The 20,020-nt window shown below is 37.1% G+C and overlaps 1 protein-coding gene across 1 annotated transcript; it reads right to left on the minus strand.

Moving 5' to 3' along the window:
• Positions 1 to 19,084: 19,084 nt before the first annotated feature.
• LOC114631041 (olfactory receptor 8K3-like) lies at positions 19,085 to 20,020 on the minus strand. The gene has a single exon (XM_028779347.1). The coding sequence runs from the start codon at positions 20,018 to 20,020 to the stop codon at positions 19,085 to 19,087; it is 936 nt and encodes a 311-aa protein (XP_028635180.1).

Consider the following 20,020-nt stretch of genomic DNA (forward strand, 5'->3'; position numbering starts at 1 on the left):
GAAGTAGGCTCAGATATTTTGGTCACCCTTATAAGTCATTAGAAATAGTGATCATGGGACTGATCATGGAACTTTGTTCTTTGCTTGTTCTTTGACTATTTGTGTTTATTGTCTTGTTTGTTCCTTGACTGTTTGCATCTGTTGTATTGCTAGTTCCTCAACCTAGAACTGACCTTAATACTTGCATGTAATTAAAATAGTATAAAATTAAAAAGGAGGAGGGCTGATGGGAGAGGGGGTTTCTGAGGGGGCAGATGGAGAAAGAGGATGACATCTGAAATGTAAATAAGTAAAATATTTTTTTAAAACCACTTAGCCATCACAAAGGGAGATCTCAGTGACTTTGAGATTAATTTCTCTATGTTATACAGGTCAAACATGACATTGTCAGCCATAGGAACTTATCATGTAATCACAGTGGGCTACTAAGACCCCATAACTCTGTGTTTGGATTAATCGTGGATTTCTGTTATTGTCTCCTTCTTTTGCAAAGAGAAGTTTCCTTTATGAGAGGTGAACATTACAGTTTTCTTGGTATGATAGCAAATGTATATAGATTGTTGTTCATGATTATGCTGGATTAGTAAATTAGTCATTCTAGATTCTCCAATTTTAGCAACATGACTGCTCTAATGTGTGGTGGACAAGGATGAAGACAATAAATATGCCAAACTGGACAAAAAAAAAGTCCATGAGGTCTCAACCAAAGAACTATAGAAATAGTGGAAATTTGGGAGCAGGAGAAATAAACTTCCAAAAGAGGAGCATACCAATCGGTTGTCCAGTGCCAAATGGTTATACTTGAAAACATCCATCGAAGTGACATTACATGGACTGAGCATCTTATATTTATGAATATATATATATATATATATATATATATATATATATATATGTGTGTGTGTGTGTGTGTGTGTGTGTGTGTGTGTGTGTGTGAATATGCATACTTGTATATATATTTAGTGAGAAAAGAGACTATGGCTATTCAAGAGATTATGAGATATGTGGTAGACTTTTGAGGGAGAAAATGATAGGAAGAAATATTTTAATCAAATTGGAATATCAATTATACAAAATATTCTCTCTTTTTCAATAATATAAGCATATATACACATGTATAAACCCACATACAAGGTTAATAACAACTTGAATATTTTAGATATACACAAATAATAGGTATAAACGAACATGTTTTACTTTTGCCAGTATAGGAGATGATGTGTTATCACAATGAAAAATACATAGAGCAGAACAAATTCTAAAGGTGCTAACTATGAATCTTCTATAGAGGATACTCTGTATCTACAGTATTACAATGTTATCTATATTATTATGACATACTTGCTTGCATACTGCACTGTAAGGGCAAGGTTATCACCCAGCTATAATTATTTAATAAAAGGCACCTCTCAGGGGATGAATTAAGTTTATATAATAATAAATTGAAAGTGAAATCCTACTGTCATCTTGCAATAAAATATTATTAAATAAATAAATAAAATATTATTCAAAAGTTGTTTATAATTAAAAAAACAAGTTCAAGAAAAGACAAAATAACAATATAAGTTGTTTTCAAGATTGAAAGAGACATTGTTCCATTGAACTGAGCAGGTCACTTGATCTTGACAAAGGATCTAAAACCATTCAGAGGAAAAATGACAGCATTTTCAACAAAAGGGGCTGGCTCAACTGGCAGTCAGCATGTAGAAGGCAGGAAATTGATCTATTCTTATCTCCTTGTAGAAAGCTCAAGTTCAAGTGAATCTCAGACCTCCACATAAAACCAGATACACTTCAACTTGTAAAGGAGAAAGTGGGGAAGACCCTTGAATACATGGGCACAAGGGAAATTCTCCTGAACAGAACACCAATACACAAATGGCTTATGCTCTAAGATCAAGAATTGACAAATGGGACTTCATAAAATTGCAAAGTTTCTGTAAGGCAAAGGACACTTTCAATAGGACAAAATGGCAACCTACAGATTGGGAAAAAATCTTTATCAATCCTAAATCCAATAGAGGCCTAATATCCAATATATACAAAGAATTCAAGAAGTTAAACTCCAGAGAATCAAATAACTATATTTAAAAATGAGGAACAGACCTAAACAAAGAATTTTCTACTGAGGAATATCTAATGACTGAGAAGCACCTAAAGAAATGTTCAATATCCTTAGCCATCAGGAAAATGAAAATCAAAACAACCCCGAGATTCCACCTCATACCAGTCAGAATGGCTAAGATCAAAAACTCAGGTGACAGCAGACACTGCTGAGGATGTGGAGAAAGAGGAACACTCCTCCATTGTTGGTGGGACTGCAAGCTGGTAACAACCACTCTGGAAGTCATCCTGGTGGTTCCTCAGAAAATTGGACATAGTATTACCTGAGGACACAGCTATACCACTCCTAGTCATATACCCAAACATTCTCCAACATATAACAAGGACACATGCTCCACTATATTCATAGCAGCCTTATTTATAATAGCTAGAAGCTAGAAAGAACCCAGATGTCTTTCAATAGAGGAATGGATACTGAAAATGTGGTACACTTGCACAATGGAGTACTACTCAGCTATTAAAAACAGTGAATTCTTGAAAATATCCTCCTGAGTGAGGTAACCCAATCACGAAAGAACACAGATGGTATTCACTCACTGATTATTGGATATTAGCCCAGAAGCTTGAAATACCCAAAATTCAACTCACAGACCACATGAAGCTCATAAAGAAGGAAAACAAAGTGGGGGATGCTTCGGTCCTTCTTAGAAGGAGTAACAAAATACTCAAGGGAGCAAATATGGAGACAAAGTGTAGGACAGAAACTGAAGGAGGGGCTTTCTGGAGACCATTCCACCTGGGTATCCATCCCATGTGCAGTCACCAAAGGTAGACACTGATGTGAATGTCAGGAAGTGCATACTGACAGGAGCCTAATATAGCTGTGTCCTTAGAGGTCTGCTAGAACTTGACATATTCAGAGGCAGATGCTCACAGCTAACCATTGAACTGATCATGGGGTTCCCAATGGAGGAGCTAGAGTGAAGACTGAAGAAGCTGAAAGGGTTTGTGGCCCCATGAGGAGAACAACAATACCAACCAACCAGAGCTCCAAGGGTCTAAAACACCAAAATGGGAGCACTTAAGGAGGGATCCATGGCTCCAACTGTATAAGTAAGGGAGGATGGCCCTGTCAGGCAAAGGTAGGAGAGGAGATCCTTGGTCCCATGAAGGCTGGACACTGTGTGGGGGAATTGGCGGGTAGGAAGGTGGGAGTGGGGTGTAGGTGAGGGCACATCCTCATAGAAGCAGGAAGAAAGGGTATGGAATAGGGGGTTCCTGGGTGTGGGGGGGAATAGGTTAAAGGGATAACATCTGAAATATAAATAAAATATCCAATTAAAAAAGAAGAAGGGGAAAAAACAATGAATTCATATAATTCCTAAGCAAATGGATGGAACTAGGAAATATCATCCTGAGTGAGGTAACCCAGTCACAGAAAAAACACACATGGTATGTACTCACTGATAAGTGGCTATTAACACCAAAGTTAAGAATATCCAATATCCAATTCACAGACCACATGAAACTCAAGAAGAAGGAGTACCAAAGTGTGGATGCTTCTGTCCTTCTTAGAAAGGGGGACAGGATGCTCATGAGAGCAAATGTGTGAACAAAGTAAGACAAAGTATGGATCAGAAACTGAAGGAAAGGCCATCCAAAGACTGCCCTACCTGATGATCCTTCCCATATACAGTCACCAAACCCAGACATTATTGTGGTTGCCAAGAAGTGCATGCTGACAGGAGCCTGATATAGCTGTGTCCTGAGAGGCTCTGCCACATCCTGTCAAATACAGCTGATGCTTGCAGCCAACCATTGGATTGTGCACAGGGTTTCAAATCGGGGAGTTAGAGAAAGGACAGAAGGAGCTGAAAGGGTTTGCAACCTCATAGGTAGAACAATAACATCAACCAACCAGACTCCCCAGAGCTCCCAGGGACTAAACCACCAACCAAATCCTACACATGGCTCCAGCAGCATATGTAGCAGAGGATGTACTTGTGGAACATCAATGGGAGGAGAGGCCCTTGGTCTTGTGAAGGCTCAATGCCCCAGTGTAGGGGAATTCAAGGGAGGGCAGGGAAGCAGGAGTGGGTGGATGGAGAAACACCCTCATAGAAGCAGGGGGAGGGGGAATGAGATGAGGGGTTTCAGGTGAGGTGGGGGACTTAGAAAGTGGATAACATTTGAAATGTAAATAAAGAAAATATCCAAAAAAAGCAAAAAAGCAAAAAAGAAAAATTCTACGGATAAGAGGAAACAGAAAAAAAAAAGAAAAAGAAGAAGAAAAAGTAAAAAGAAAAATGCTGTGCTGGAAGCAGAGCTCCACATACCCAAGAGCCTTTACTCTCAATCAGAGATGTCAGGCATCCAAAGGAAATTTACCCAGAAGCTGAGTGGGAAAAGATTTTCCAGAATTGGATAATGATAGTAAGAGTTCTACTTTAAGGAGAGTCAAATCTTCTATTTGATCAAATTTACTCTCTGAGTTGAATTTTTCTTCATTTTCTTTAATTTGGACTTAATGATTTATTTTATCAGTATTAGAATTTTGCCTGAATACAAGTATGAATACCATATGTCTGTCTCATGTCTGTTGAGATTTAGACCCAGGACAAGTCAGTGAGGTGCTTATTTAACATAAGAATGCAGACCTGGCCTTCAGGGTTCTATAGCATCTCTCAGTCCCTACCTGAACTTTCCAGCCCAGAGACTGTGCTTCCTCTCCACCAGAGACTCTTTACTCTTTACTATAATCCAGATATTATGTGTGTGTGTGTGTGTGTGTGTGTGTGTGTCTGTCTGTCTGTCTGTCTGTCTGTCTACAACGGGCTTTCTCTTTGCCCTCCCCACTGCCCTGCTGTTTTCTGTCTTCAGGTCTCCTATCTGCATTGCAACTTTCATAACCTCCTCCTATGAGATTTTTGAACCAGCCAGAGAGCTGTACATAATAAAACTGCCTTTATATACTTTATTTTGACTAGAATTTGCTCATTTTGTCAGTGGAGACAGTCTACCAATGCTGTTGGAGGTTGTATGAGGGAATTGGAGCCCCTGGTAATAAAGTTAATAACGGTCATAAAATGCTATATGGTTGCTGGGAGCTGTATCTTTATCCTCAAAGTACAGCTGTGCTGATAACTGCTGAACCAGCTCTTCCACCATCTTTTGTTATTCGTAATTTTAGTCTAAATGCGTACTTCCCCATGTACTATAAGGAACCAAAGAAAAACACTCAATTGTTTTCATATGGAAAATAAAAGAGGAAGAAATCATGCTCCTTAAGTAACCCTGTGAAAACATACATGAATTTTTTCATGTTACTTCTTGTCATAAACAGTGAGATATGAGAAGGATGCTACATAGCACTGTACAGTTTAACCCCATGAGAAATGCCCTGGGATACTGGAGCATTAGTTTACATAGGATTGCATATTTGATCAGATTCAGGTAGAATATTAAACTTATTCACAATTTCAATCACAGAAACCAATAATAATATGGATCACAGAATTTTAAGAACACATAAAAATCTTGCATACAATTTTTGTTTATTGTTTATAATCACTATATATGTATATAAATATATTAAGATGGGTATCATACAAATGTAATGGCCCAAATGAACTCTAAATTAGTGAAAATAGCAAAGATGACTATTACCTATTATCTTTACTTGAAAAGGTTCCACAATATTGTAGCGTTATGAGTTTAAGCAAATATTTCCACTATGACCCCCATACTGAAAAAAAAAGACTAAAATTTTGCACTGTAATATTTAAAGTGAAAATATACATTATCAATAAGAACATTTTTAAACATTTTCTCATTGCTTCTCATACATTTTTGTTACTCAGACTATAAAAGAGATTATCCAGCATGTGAATCACAATGGTGTAAAATATTAATACTACAATGTTCTACTCAAATGTATAGTTGGAAATTGGTCTTATATACATGAATACAATAGTGCTGTGTAAAATGGAAACTGTACTTATATGAAAGCCACAAGTGGAGAAGACTTTTCTTTTACCTTCAGTAGTGTGTGTCCTCAGGATAGCAGATAAAATGAAGCCGTATGACAATCAGGATGGTGATTGCTCAATAAACACAGAACAATAGAAGAGAAGAAGCTGATTGAAGTGTCTACAAGAAAAATAAATAAATAAATGAATAAATAAATAAATAAATAAATAGTCAAGTGAGCACAAATGTCATGTAAAACAAGAATGATTTCCTTGAATCCACAGAAGGAAATGCTGAAAGTAGCCACCATGTGAAAAAGAGGATGCAAATCTTCTGCTGCATGGCAAGCAATGATTAGTGGCAAATAGACTCTTGGTGGCTAAGTACATATAACAGTCAGTTGTACATGGCCCCCAAGTGGTCATAAGCCATGGAGGTCAACAGGAAACATTTCTGTGTTTCCAAAAATAACAGCAGGAAATATTTGCAGCACAGCTAAGAAGTGAAATGCCTTTCCTCTCTGACATAGAACCTCTAACAATTGTGGAGTGATAGCAAAGGAAAATACAATGATCAGATCAGTAGGTCTAATCTAAGTTCCCCATGAGAGTAAAAATATAAATTGATAGATAAAGGAAGAAAATAACTTGTAAGTGATCATTACATATGAGACCTTTCAACACAAATCTAGTAACTTTGATGTTAACTGCATATTTGACTCTTAAAGATCTTGAATATATCCATAAACTACAGCTCTGTGATACTGTAGAAGAAGAAGAATCCATTGAGTCTAAAGAGCATAATCTACATCTATACTTGCGTGTATATTCTTTGACTGTGGCTAATTTTCTCTGGGCTGGTTAAAAATGAATAAAATTATCACACCTTGTATGTTCATGACACTCAATACAGAAACAAGAACAATATGTAGATGTTTTCACAGTGTGGGTTCATGACATTTCTCAAAACACTAGATCAGCTTTAAATACACCTCATAAATATATTAGTTCTTCCACATTAAGTACATAGACACACAGACATGTGAAGCTTCTGAAACTTTGAAAAATATTGGTGTCAAAACACTAGAAAATAATTTAAATGTCATAAAACAGTTCTCTAAAATCTATTCACCTATGGAACAAGAACACTAATATTTTCTTTATGAGATTGAAATAAATATTAAAGACAAATGATGTTAAAATGAATCTCTAATAAAACTCTAACTATAGAATTGATGAATCAGATGACTCCACTAATTCTATATGTACAAAATTCAATAAAATATATTTACATTATGATGTTTTTCTGATATCTTAGATCCTTGAAATATTTATGTTTCTTAAAAGTTATATTTATCTTATATAAATATATGCTTTGTATGTGTATGTGTGTGAGAGGATACCACATGTATTTTTGGTTCATGAATAAGCCATATTCATACATATGGTACATCAGATTACATAAAACTTGTATTACAGATGCTTTGAATCCTTAGGTATATGCTATTAATGTACAATCCCATATACATACCCACACCTAAACCCACATATAACCCTCACATGCATATACATAAACACACACACAGAGAGAGAGAGAGAGAGAGAGAGAGAGAGAGAGGGAGAGAAAAATAAAGAGAGAGACAGACGGACAGAGACAGACAGAGACAGAGAGGCAGACACACATCTAGCACTCTATTAATTACTACGAGTATCTTCTAAATACTACAATTGCTTATTTGAAGAAAGGGTGATAAATTGTATTACTTTATAATTTTATGAGAAACGAATTTCTTCCAGATGCTAAATTGACTGTTATATTGAGCATAGCTGGAAAAATAATGTTAAATATTTTTAATCTAAATTATATATACATGTATATATATATATGTGTGTGTGTGTGTGTGTGTGTGTGTATATATTTCTTGAAAGTTGAATAATGAAGTTATTAACATCACTGAAAGTAGACTTTAATAAAATGACTTTGAATAGAAGTAAGAAAACTCTAAATTCATTGGCATTCATCATCATAAAATAAGTTTACAAGTACAAGAAGAATCCTAGAACGCATTATAGAACAAATACTTTTGAGATTAAATTGTGTGAAGGTTTTATTAATTTATTGTATAGAAACTTTCATACTTGATTATTATTGAAGATATTATGTTGACAGTTGTCTATTTGTCTTGGTGTTCATGGCATTTTTATTTGCCCCATCACAGTAAATAAACAAAAGCAAAACAAGCAAGCAAATAAACAAAAAATCCAGGAGTCTCTGATGTATTTGAATGCTTCTAGACTATTAATATACATTAAAATAATGAAATACTAATTAAAACAAAATCATTTCTGCTTTACCTGAGGAATATTTTGTTTTCCTGTTGTTATTATATCAAACTTTAAAAAACAGAGATTAGTGAGTTTGACTATGACAGATACTTTCATATATTCTACTGTTAGATATATAATCGTACATTGAAATAAGTACGTGTATAAGTAAAACAAAACATATAAACACATGAACACATACATGTTGGAACCTATTTATTCATTTATAAGAAGAAATAATTATTTGAGGGCTGAGAATATAGCTTGATAGCATCATTTCCTGCAATACTCAGTCCCTGAGTTCAAGATCTAGTACTTCAGATCTAAACAAATTAATGCATATTTTCTATTTTTATTACATCCAAAGATAATAGCTTGGTATAATGCATATGCAGAATTATAAATATACTTGATATATATATATATATATATATATATATATATATATATATATATATAGAGAGAGAGAGAGAGAGAGAGAGAGAGAGTCTCATCTGTACAACTACCAAGAATTCAAAGTCAAATAGGCAGTAACCAAAATATCAAATAGAATAAAGTGTTGAAATTTCAAAAACTTTTAAAAAAATCAATTGAAATGTCTAAAACATTTCTCTTACCAAACAAATAGATGGTAATTCTAAGTACATTAAATTTGGTCATCTTGTGTTGGGTTTAATACTTATATAGCTGTTGACAATGTCTTTAGGGAATGTTCCTTAGAGAATAGGCTTAATTATTTTCTGGTTCATAATTTGAACCTAATCATTTACCTCATAGTAAAAACAAAAAGAAAGAAAGAAAAAAAGAAAGAAAGAAAGAAAGAAAGAAAGAAAGAAAGAATTACCTAATTTTTTTAAAAAAAATTCTTTTGACTTCTAATTTACATTGACATTTATTTGACAATTAGTGACTCTGAGCATCTTTCCATAATGGCATGTATGCTTTCTGTGAAAAAAAAATGCAACTAGTTCTTTGGCTATTTATTTATTCATATTTATTTATTGTTTTAAACATTTTAAGTAATTTCTATTTTTATTGTTTCCCATTTATCAAAGGGTATATATAATTTAGAATTATTAGATATTTTAAGTGCTGTTAGCTTATTGATATATTTTTGCTTTCTTACTTGGTTTGGAATATCCACGATCTCATGAGAATACAAAGTTAAGACTAGGCCAACATTTAGTGAATGCTTTTTAGCATTTTATTTTAAAAACCTAGTTTTAACATTTTAAATGTGTGTGTGTGTTTGTGTGTGTGTGTGTGTGTGTGTGTGTGTGTGTGTGGTTGCTAGTATTTGCAACAGTTTGAGACTTCAGCTATTCTTAAGGATAGGTTCCCTTAAACCTCTTTAAATGTATAGACTCTATTCATTACTCTTGGTTAGTCTTCAGAACATTGCTGTAAGAATAAATACCTTCCATGGCAATAGAAGGCCCTCTGCATATTATTGGGGAAGAAGCATCATCAATAGACTTAACTAGCTGTGAATAACGGGAGATAAAATAATGACTGGTCTAGAAGACATGCTCACTGATTCAATAGTGGCATTGATGGTATAGGAGTAACACACAAGTTTTTATTTGATTTATCTCTCTCCTCAGAACTCGTGCTTGTATTGTTAACTGGAAAATATCTCATGTCTTCCTAGGTTAGTTGCAATAAGGCAGTATTTCTGATTATGATTCTCCTCAAAGAATACAATAATGATTTATTCCTCTAATTTCCCCCTACTTTTTATTCCTCTAATTGTTCCCATTAGTATTTCCTTAATGACTTATCTTAGTACCTGTAGTACATTTCTCAGTTCCCATAAGAGAAGCTTCTTTATGCAGTATGAAATAGTTACAAAAGAGACCCACAATTAGTCAACATCTAATGAGCACAAGAATACTCAGCTCTTAATAGAACACCTTTATAAAACCCATTTTCCAAATGCTCAGGGTTCATCACAGATAAAAGGTAGAAATTTTGAAGAGACAGAGGTAGTGGATGTCTATAGAAACCATATATCTGCTTGATATGAGAGACTCTTGTTTCACACATTGTATCAGTACACTTGGGACTGCTGTGCTAATATATGCCATCTCAAATCAGACAAAAATCCAGAGTGGAGACAGGAGGTATACATAAAGTCCACCCCCCATAACACACACACAAACTGAGTAACTATTTCCAATTAATGACTTTCAAGGGAGTGACTGTCCTTTACCTTCCAAGATTAAACTCTTAAATTAAACTGACTCATTCTACCCTTCAGTGATCAACTGTTAGTTGTTATAATGAAAGAAACTAATCTGAGGAATATTGAGAAGTCATACTTTATTTAATCTATGAAAAATCTGCAAGTAATGTCAAATATCTACATTCAGCAAATCAATCAAAATTAAACCAAGGAATCTTCACTCCAAAGAAACCCATTTCCAGGGACTAAACCAACAACTGAGAAGTATACATAGGCCAGTCCATGGCTCCTGCTACATATGTAGCAGAGGACTGCCTCATCTGACATCAGTAGAAGGACAGGTACTCGGTCCTGTGGAAGCTTGATATCCTAGAGGGGCATCTTTGAGTGGTAGGCAGGAATAAGTTGGTGGGTAGGGGGGACTCTCTTAGAGACAAAGAGAAGTATGGAGTGGGGAGTTCTTGAAGGGAAGACCAGGAAGGGGGATAACATTTGAAATGTAAACAAATAAAATAATTTAATTTTTTTCTTTTAAACTTTATTAATCATTCCATTTGGTTATATTGATTACATTCCCACTTCACAGTTACCTCCTCCACCAATCCCCCATCCCATGATATCTAACTTCACAGTTACCCCTCCACCAACTCTCCATCCCACTTCTGCCCTCCCCCTCCCTTTTACCTGTGTGAGACTGTTCCCCAAACTTCCCACATTCTCCTGCCCCACTGTTCCAGCATCCCCCTACTCTGAAGCATCAAACCTCCACAAGACGAAAGGGTTCCAATGTCATTGCTGTTGGGCAAGGCCATCTTCTGCTACATATGTATCTGGAGCAAAAGATCCATTTATGTACACTCCTTGGTTGGTGGCCTAGTCTCTAGGAGAACTGGGTTGTCAGACCAGCCTATGTTGTTCTTCCAATAGGATTGCAATCCTCCTTCACTCCTTCAGTCCTTCTGCCAGCTTCCCCACCAGGTTCCCACATTCAGTCTGATGGTTGCCTCCAAACATTCGCCTCTGCATTGGACAGTTGCTGGCCAGACCTCCCCAAGAACTGCAGTACTTGGTTCCTGTCCTCAAGCACCTCTAGACCAAAGCAAACATGTTAGATTTGGTGTCTGTAGACATGATGTATCTTCTGGTGGGTCCATTCCCCAGTTGACCCTTCCTTCAGTCACTGTTCCATTTTTTGTCCCTGTTCTTCTTTTAGAAAGAAACATTTCTGGGTTAAAATTACTTTGAGATGGGTGGGTGGCTCCATCCCTGGACCAATGATGGGTCTTGTCTATGTACTGAAGTTGGTCTCCACAGGTTCCATCACTGTGCATTACAGCGGAAGTCAATCCCCTTGTGTCCTGTGAGCCTCACATATCTCTGGTGTCTGGTACACACCAGTGGCTATCCCCACTTCCTCATCCTCCCTGCTACCTATTTTTATAGGATTTCCGGACCCTCTGTATCTCTCTCATGTCTCCCCCGAATCTGACACTGACATTCTTATTTGCTCTTCTTCCTTTATCCCTCCCTTCTCCCTCTCTCCCACAATCGTCCTATTCCCCTGTCAGTACAGAACTGAAGCATTCACCGTCTGATCTTCCTTCCTTCTACTCTCCATATGGTCTGTAGATTGTATCATTTGCATTGTGAGCTTTTAGGTTAGTAACCATTCATTAGTGAGTACATACCATGTGAGTTCTTTTATGTCTGGGTTACCACACTCAGGATGATATTTTCTAGTTTCATCCATTTGCCTAAGAATTTCATGAAATCACTGTTTTTTTTTTATTGTTGCATAGTACTCCATTGTAAATAAATACCAGATTTTCTGCATCCATTCTTCTGTTGAGGGACATCTGGTTTGTTTCCAGCTTCTCACTACTATAAATAAGCCTGCTATGAACATAGTGGAACAAATGTTCTTGTTATATGTTGGAGCATCTTTTGAGTATATGCCCAGGAGTGGTATAGTGGGTCCTCTGGTAATAATATGTCTAATTTTCTGAGGAACCCCAGACTGATTTCCAGAGTGGCTGTCTAGTTTGCAATCCCACCAACAATGGAAGAGTGTTCCTCTTTCTCCACATCCTCACTAATATGTGCTGTCACTGACATTTTTGATCTTAGTCATTTTGACTGGCATGAGGTGGAATCTCATTGACTGCCCGCCCTATACAGCACTTTTTAATTGGGGTATTTTTCTCTGGAGTCTGCCTTCTTGAATTCTTTATTTGATTTTCATTTTCCTGATGTCTACGGATGTTGAGTATTTCTTTAAGTATTTCTCAGCCATTTGAGATTCTTTGGTTGAGAATTCTCTATTTATCTCTATACTCCACTTTTTAATCTTTTTGTTTTTGGTTTTTTGAGACAGGGTTTCTCTGTGTAGCTCTGGCTGTCCTGGAACTCACTTTGTAGACCAGGCTGGCCTCGAACTCAGAAATTTGCCTGCCTCTGCCTCCCAAGGGCAGGGACTAAAGGTGTGTGCCACCACTGCCCGCCCTATACTCCACTTTTTAATTGGGGTATTTTTCTCTGGAATCTGCCTTCTTGAATTCTTTATATATTTTGGATATTAGTCCTCTTTTGGATGTAGGGTTGGTAAATATCTTTTCCAAAGCTGCGTGTTGTTGTTTTGTCCCATTGACAGTGTCCCTTGCTTTACAAAAGCTTCTTAATCTTATGAGGTCCCATTTGTTAATTGTTGCTCTTAAAGCATAAGGCATTGGCATGCTGTTCAAAAAGTTTTCCCCTGTGCCCAATATTTGAGGCTCTTCCCCACTTTCTCCTCTATTAGATTCAGTGTATCTGGTTTTATGTGAAGATCCTTGATACACTTGGACTTGAGCTTTGTGCAAGGTGATAGGTATGGATCAATTTGCATTCTTCTACAAGCAGACCTCCAGTTGGACCAGCACCATTTGTTGAAAACACTGTCTTTTTTTCCAATGGATGATTTTAGCTTCTTTGTCAAAGATCAAGTGACCATAGGTGTGAGGGTTCATTTCTGGGTTCAATTCTATTCCATTGATCTACTTGCCTGTTTCTGTACCAATACCTTGGAGTTTTTATTACTATTGCTCTATAGTATTGCTTGAAGTCAGGGTGATTCTCCAAGAGGTTTTTTTTCTTGTTTTTGAGAATAGTTTTTACTATCCTACATTTCTTGTTATTCCAGATGAATTTGAGAATTGTTCTTTATAACTGTAAAAAGAATTGAGTTGGTATTTTGATGGGGATTGCACAAAATCTATATTGCTTTTGGTAAGATAGCCATTTTCACTATATTAATGCTGTCAATCCAATCCATGAACATGGGAGGTCTTTACATCTTCTGAGATCTTTGATTTCTCTTTTCAGATACTTGAAGTTCTTATCATACAGAACATTCATTCGCTTTGTTAGAGTCATACCAAGGTATTTTATATTATTTGTGGCTATTATGAAGGGTGTCATTTACCTAATTTCTTTCTCATCCATTTTTCCCATTGAATAGAAGAAGGTTACTGATTTGTTTTAGTTAATTTTCTTTTTTTCTTTTTTTTCCATTGGATATTTTATTTACGTTTCAGATGTTCTCCCCTTACCCCATTTCCCCCTCCCAGGAACCCCTATCCCATCCCCCCTCCTCCTGCTTCTATGAGGATGTGACCCCACCTACCCCCCTCTTCCTACCTCCCCACCCTCCAATTTCAACACACATAGTGTCCAGCCTTCATGGGAAGAAGGATTTCCTCTCCCACTTATACTTGACAGAACCATGCTCCCTTGCATATATAGCTGGAGCTATGGGTCCCTCCATAAGTGCTCCCAGGCTGGTGGTTTAGACCCTGGGGCTCTGGTTGATTGGTATTGTTGCTCTCCTAATGGAGTCACAAACCCTTTCAACTCCTTCAGTCTTCACTCTGACTCCACCATTGGGAACCCCATCATCAGTTCAATGGTTAGCTGTGAGCATGTGCCTCTGAATATTTCAGACTCTTGCAGACTTCTAAGGAGACAGCTATGTCAGGCTCTTGTCAGCATGCACTTCCTGATATCCAAATCAGTGTCTACCTTTGGTGATTGCACATTGAATGGACACCCAGGTGGAATAGTCTACAGACAGCCCCTCCTTCAGTTTCTGTCCTACACTTTGTCTCCATATTTGCTCCCATGAGTATTTTGTTACTCCTTCTAAGAAGGACTGAAGCACCCCAACTTGGTCTTCCTTCTTCATGAGCTTCATTTGGTCTGTGAGTTGAATATTGTATATTTCAAGCTTCTGGGCTAAAATCCAATAATCAGTGAGTGAATACAATGTGTGTTCTTTTGTGATTGGTTTACCTCATTAAGGATGATATTTTCTAATTCCATCCATTTACCTAAGAATTTCTTGAATTCATTGTTTTTAATACCTGAGTAATATTCCATTGTCTAAATGTACCACATTTTTTGTATCCATTCCTCTGTTGAAGGACATCTGGGTTCTTTCCAGCTTCTGGCTATTATAAATAAAGCTGCTATGAACATAGTGGAGCATATGTCCTTTTTATATATTAGAGCATCTTCTGGGAATATGCCCAGGAGTAGTATAGCTGGGTCCTCAGGTAATGATATGTCCAATTTTCTGAGGAACCGCCAGACTGTTTTCCAGAGTGGTTGTACCTACATCTTGCAATCCCACCAACAATGGAGGAGTGTTCCTCTTCCTCCACATCCTTACCAGCATCTACTATCACCTGAGTTTTTGATCTTAGCCATTCTGACTGGTGTGGGGTGGAATCTCAGGGTTGTTTTGATTTGCATTTCCCTGTTGACTAAGCATGCTGAACATTTCTTTAGGTGCTTCTCGGCCATTCACATTTCCTCAGTTGGGAGTTCTTTGTTAACCCTATACCCCATTTTTGTTTGTATGGTTTTATTAAAATTTATTTTTATTTATTTTTTAAATCAAATCATAATTTTTACTCATTCACAGAGGGGTTATAAATGCAAAAAGGCAGGATGTGGGGAAGGGGATGACACTGGAGCAAGGGTGTTCAGGGGGAGTACAGATATCTTTCAGAACAGGGCATTGGCTGGGTGAAGGTTCAGGGGACAGGTCACTATGACTCTGCCTATGATTCACTTGTCCTTATCTATGTTGGTATTGTTGGCCAAGGCTACCTATTTACAAGGTCTATGACTACTCAGGCTGGTAAATTTCCACAAAAGCTGCCTGTTTACAATAACTTATAGCCATCTGTTTCAATGTTTTTCCACAGAGACCCAAGACTTAGTGTTAGTATATATGTATGACAGGCCTATTGCTGATTTTAGGCCTATGACTGATTTTAGGCCTCCAGTGTGTAAGCAGGGATGCCCCTGACATCTCCTCCCTTCTGTAAGTATAGGAGGGCTGTGGCGATTCTAATCTTGCTAAGGCAAGGATAGAGGCCTGACCTCCAGTAATTGAAGGGGACCTTGTAATGGCTCTGGTCCCCCTGTTGTTGTCCAGTGAGGCATGAGTGCCATACCCATCCCAATGTCTTTTTCCTGGAGAGGGGATACTTTTGATATCAACCCCTATGCAGTCAGGCTTGTCCCTCAGGGAACCCAGAGAGATATTTTTAACTTTTATTTATATTCCCTTGCAGTGCTTAGCCTTGCAGCCTAAGCAAGAATTCAGACCACTTCCTCTCATCTTGGGACCATTAGTTTGGTTATCTTTGGTCCCTGCATCTTAAATAGGCTGACTACCATTGTGAAACAACAGATAAATAATTTGGTGGCAAAACCTATTCAGATACATTATAATAAGTTAGCTTTGGAGGACCACAAGACCTAAGATGAGGTTATTACTCTATCCAGGGTGTTCCCAAAACCCATGTCCACCCAACCTAAAATAAGGGACTTCTGCGCCTAGACCAAGCAGAGAGGGGCCACCCAGAACCCCCTCTGACTGGTGATCTTAATTCTTATACCCCATTTTTTAATAGGGTTATTTGGTTGTCTAGAGTCTAATTTCTTGAGTTCTTTGGGTATATTGGATATTATTCCTCTATCAGATGTAAGATTGGTAAAGATCTTTTCCCAATATGTTGGTTGCTGTTTTGTCCTATTGAGTGTCCCTTGCCTTACAGAAACTTTGCAATTTTATCAAGTCCCAATTGTCAATTCTTGATCTTAGAGCATAAGCCATTGGTGCTCTGTTCAGGAATTTTTCCCCTGTGCCCAAATATTCGAGGTTCTTCTCCACCTTCTATTCTATTACTTATAGTGTATCTGGTTTCATGTGGAAGTCTTTTATCCACTTGGACTTCAGCTTTGTACAAGGACATAAGAATGGATCCATTTGCATTCTTCTACATGCTGTTCTCTAGTTGAACCAGCACCACTTTTTGAAAATGCTGTCCTTTTTCCACTGGACAGTTTTAGCTCCTTTGTCAAAGATCAAGTGACCATAGGTGTCTGGCTTCATTTCTGGGTCTTCAATTCTATTCCATTGATCTTCCTGGTGTCTGTGTACCAATACCATGCAATTTTTATCACTACTGCTCTGTAGTAAAGCTTGAGGTCAGGGATGGTGGTTCCTCCAGAAGTTCTTTTATTGTTGAGAATAGTTTCTGCTATCCTGGGTTTTTTGTTATTCCAAATGAATTTGAGAATTTCCTTTTCTAACTCTTTGAAGAATTGAATTGGGATTTTAATGGGGATTGCATTGAATCTGTAGATTGCTTTTGGCAAGATGGCCATTTTTATTATATTAATCCTGCCAATACATGAGCATGGGAGGTCTTTCCATCTTCTGAGATCTTCTTTAATTTCTTTCTTCAGAGACTTGAAGTTCTTGTCATACAGGTCTTTCACTTTCTTGGTTAGATTCACAGCAAGGTATTTTATATTATTTGTGACTATTGTGAAGGATGTCATTTCCCTAATTTTTTTCAGTCTGTTTACCTTTCATGTAGAAGAAGGCTACTGATTTGTTTGAGTTGATTTTATAATCAGCCACTTTTCTGAAGTTGTTTATCAGGTTTAGGAGTTCTCTGGTGGAAGTTTTGGGGTCACTTAAATATACTATCATATCATCTGCAAATAGTGATATTTTTACTTCTTCCTTTCCTATTTCAACACCGTTTATGATAAAAGTCTTGGAAAGATCAGGAATTTAAGGCACATACCTAAACATAGTAAAAACAATATACAGCGAACCAGTAGCCAACATCAAACTAAATGGAGAGAAACTTGAAGCAATTCCTCTAAGATCAGGGACTAGACAAGGTTGCCCACTCTCTCCCTACTGGATGTCCTAGCCAGAACAATTAGACAACAAAAAGAAGTCAAAGGATACAAATAGGAAAGGAAGAAGTGAAAATATGGATTATATCTTTTCAGGAAGAAGTAGTCCACTGCTCTAAAAGCAGACTTGACAAGGTTAGAGTTAGAACCACTGTGTTCCAAAGTAGGATGTGATAAATGTGAAATTCTGCTTGTCATCAGGGAAGTTGTTTTTTTCTTTTTTTTCTTATAGATTAGAGTTTATTCAGGGCATGGGAAGGAGAGTTAGGAGGGTAGGTGAGGCAGAGAAAGGCTGAGAGAGAAAAACGGAGAGAGAAACAGAGAGAAAGACAGAGAAAGAGGTGAAGAGAATAAAAGAGAAGAGAAGAAAAGAAAAGAGGAGAGGAGAGGAGAGGAGAGGAGAGGAGAGGAGAGGAGAGGAGAGGAGAGGAGAAGAGAAGAGAAGAGAAGAGAAGAGAAGAGAAGAGAAGAGAAGAGAAGAGAAGAGAAGAGAATGGATTTCATTCCAAGTTAAAAAAATTTTGATATTACATCAGTTACTACTTTCTTGAGTTCTTTGTATATATTGGATATTAGCCCTCTATCAGATGTAGGACTAGAAAGGATTTTTAAAACTTTACCTGTGCTTCATTTAAGGACATTTCCATTGTAAGCTGGCTGTAATTATGGAGAATCAGTTTATCAAAAGATATAGCTTTATTTTGTTTTCCAAATACTAAAAAATACTGCACCATAGAAAATTTTCTGTCATGATTGAACCATACAATATATACTGGTTTTCTTTTTGAAAAATCATTATTTTCATACTATATATACTCGTTTCCCAAAATACACTCTGCAGAATTCAAACTGCATCTTTTTACACAGTTTTAGGATTTGTTTTTGATGAGATTTATTTTTTGGACACACATGCATGGACATGAAGATTCCAAAAGGCTGTTTAAGTCACAACAGCTGAAAGCCTTATGCCTACTACATAAAGGAATGTAAAGGTGTGGATTTCCTTGTCTCTCTAAATGGAAAGTTAAATATTCCATTGCTTTTTATATGTTTCTGATTCTTGACAAAGTATCCTGAGAAATGCAAATTAGGAAAAATTAAATTATTTCAGATTGCAGTTTCAGTAGCCATAGTGTGAAGGAATCTTGCCAGTAGGAGCAGAGAGTGAGAGTGGTGGTCACAGAATATCCAAAGTCACGTGGCAACAGTGGTTACTGTTAGTGCTCGTGTCCTTTTTTCATTTTTATTGAGTCCAGGACACTTTCCATGAAATAGTGCCTCAAATTTTGCACATCTTCTTCCATATCCTCTGTCCAGCAGTTTTCACATCCTTGTTCCTCAAGCTATAGATCAAGGGATTCAACATGGGGATAATCATGGTATAAAAGATGGATGCCAACTTGTCAGTATCAAAAGAGTGACTATAATTTGGCTGCAAATACATAGATATCAAAGTCCCATAGAAGACAGTGACCACTATCAGGTGTGATCCACAAGTTGCAAAAGCCTTGCGCCTGCCTGCAGTAGAATTCATCCTCAGAATGGCTATGAGGATGAGAAGGTAGGACAAAAGAACAACCAGAAGAGAAGAAACCAAATCAAAAATGGCAAATATTAAAATTGTCAACTGAATTTCATCAGTGTTTGAACAGAGCAAAGGAATCAAAGTGATGCAGTCACAGAAAAAATGATTGATTACATTGTAGCTGCAGAATGACAGCCTGAACATCTTTAAAGTAATTATAAGAGACAGAAACAAACCATACAGATATGCAATTACCACTAGTAGTCGACATTTCTTCTGTGACATGATGGCAGTGTAGAGCAGTGGGTTACAGATGGCCACATAGCGATCATAGGACATGGCAGACAGAATAAAAAGTTCACAAGTAATGAACAGAAGAAAGCAAGCTAGCTGTATAGCACAAAGATAATAGGATATTGTATTTTGGTTCACAACAAAATTTTCTAACATTTTAGGTCCTACAGCTGTAGAATAACCAAGATCAGTGACAGCCAAGTGTTTGAGAAAGAAGTACATGGGTGTTTGCAGTCGAGAATCCACTGTTGTGAGTATAATCATGCCCATATTTCCCATTAATGAGATCAAATAGATGATGAGGAACAGTCCAAACAATGGAGCCTGCAGCTCAGGGCGATCAGTGATGCCCACCAGGATGAAATCATTCATGATTGTGAGGTTCTGTTTCTCCAT

This window comes from Grammomys surdaster, unplaced genomic scaffold, assembly GCF_004785775.1.
Source record: "Grammomys surdaster isolate TR1022 unplaced genomic scaffold, NIH_TR_1.0 350, whole genome shotgun sequence".
In the NCBI taxonomy this organism is placed as follows: Eukaryota; Metazoa; Chordata; class Mammalia; order Rodentia; family Muridae; genus Grammomys; species Grammomys surdaster.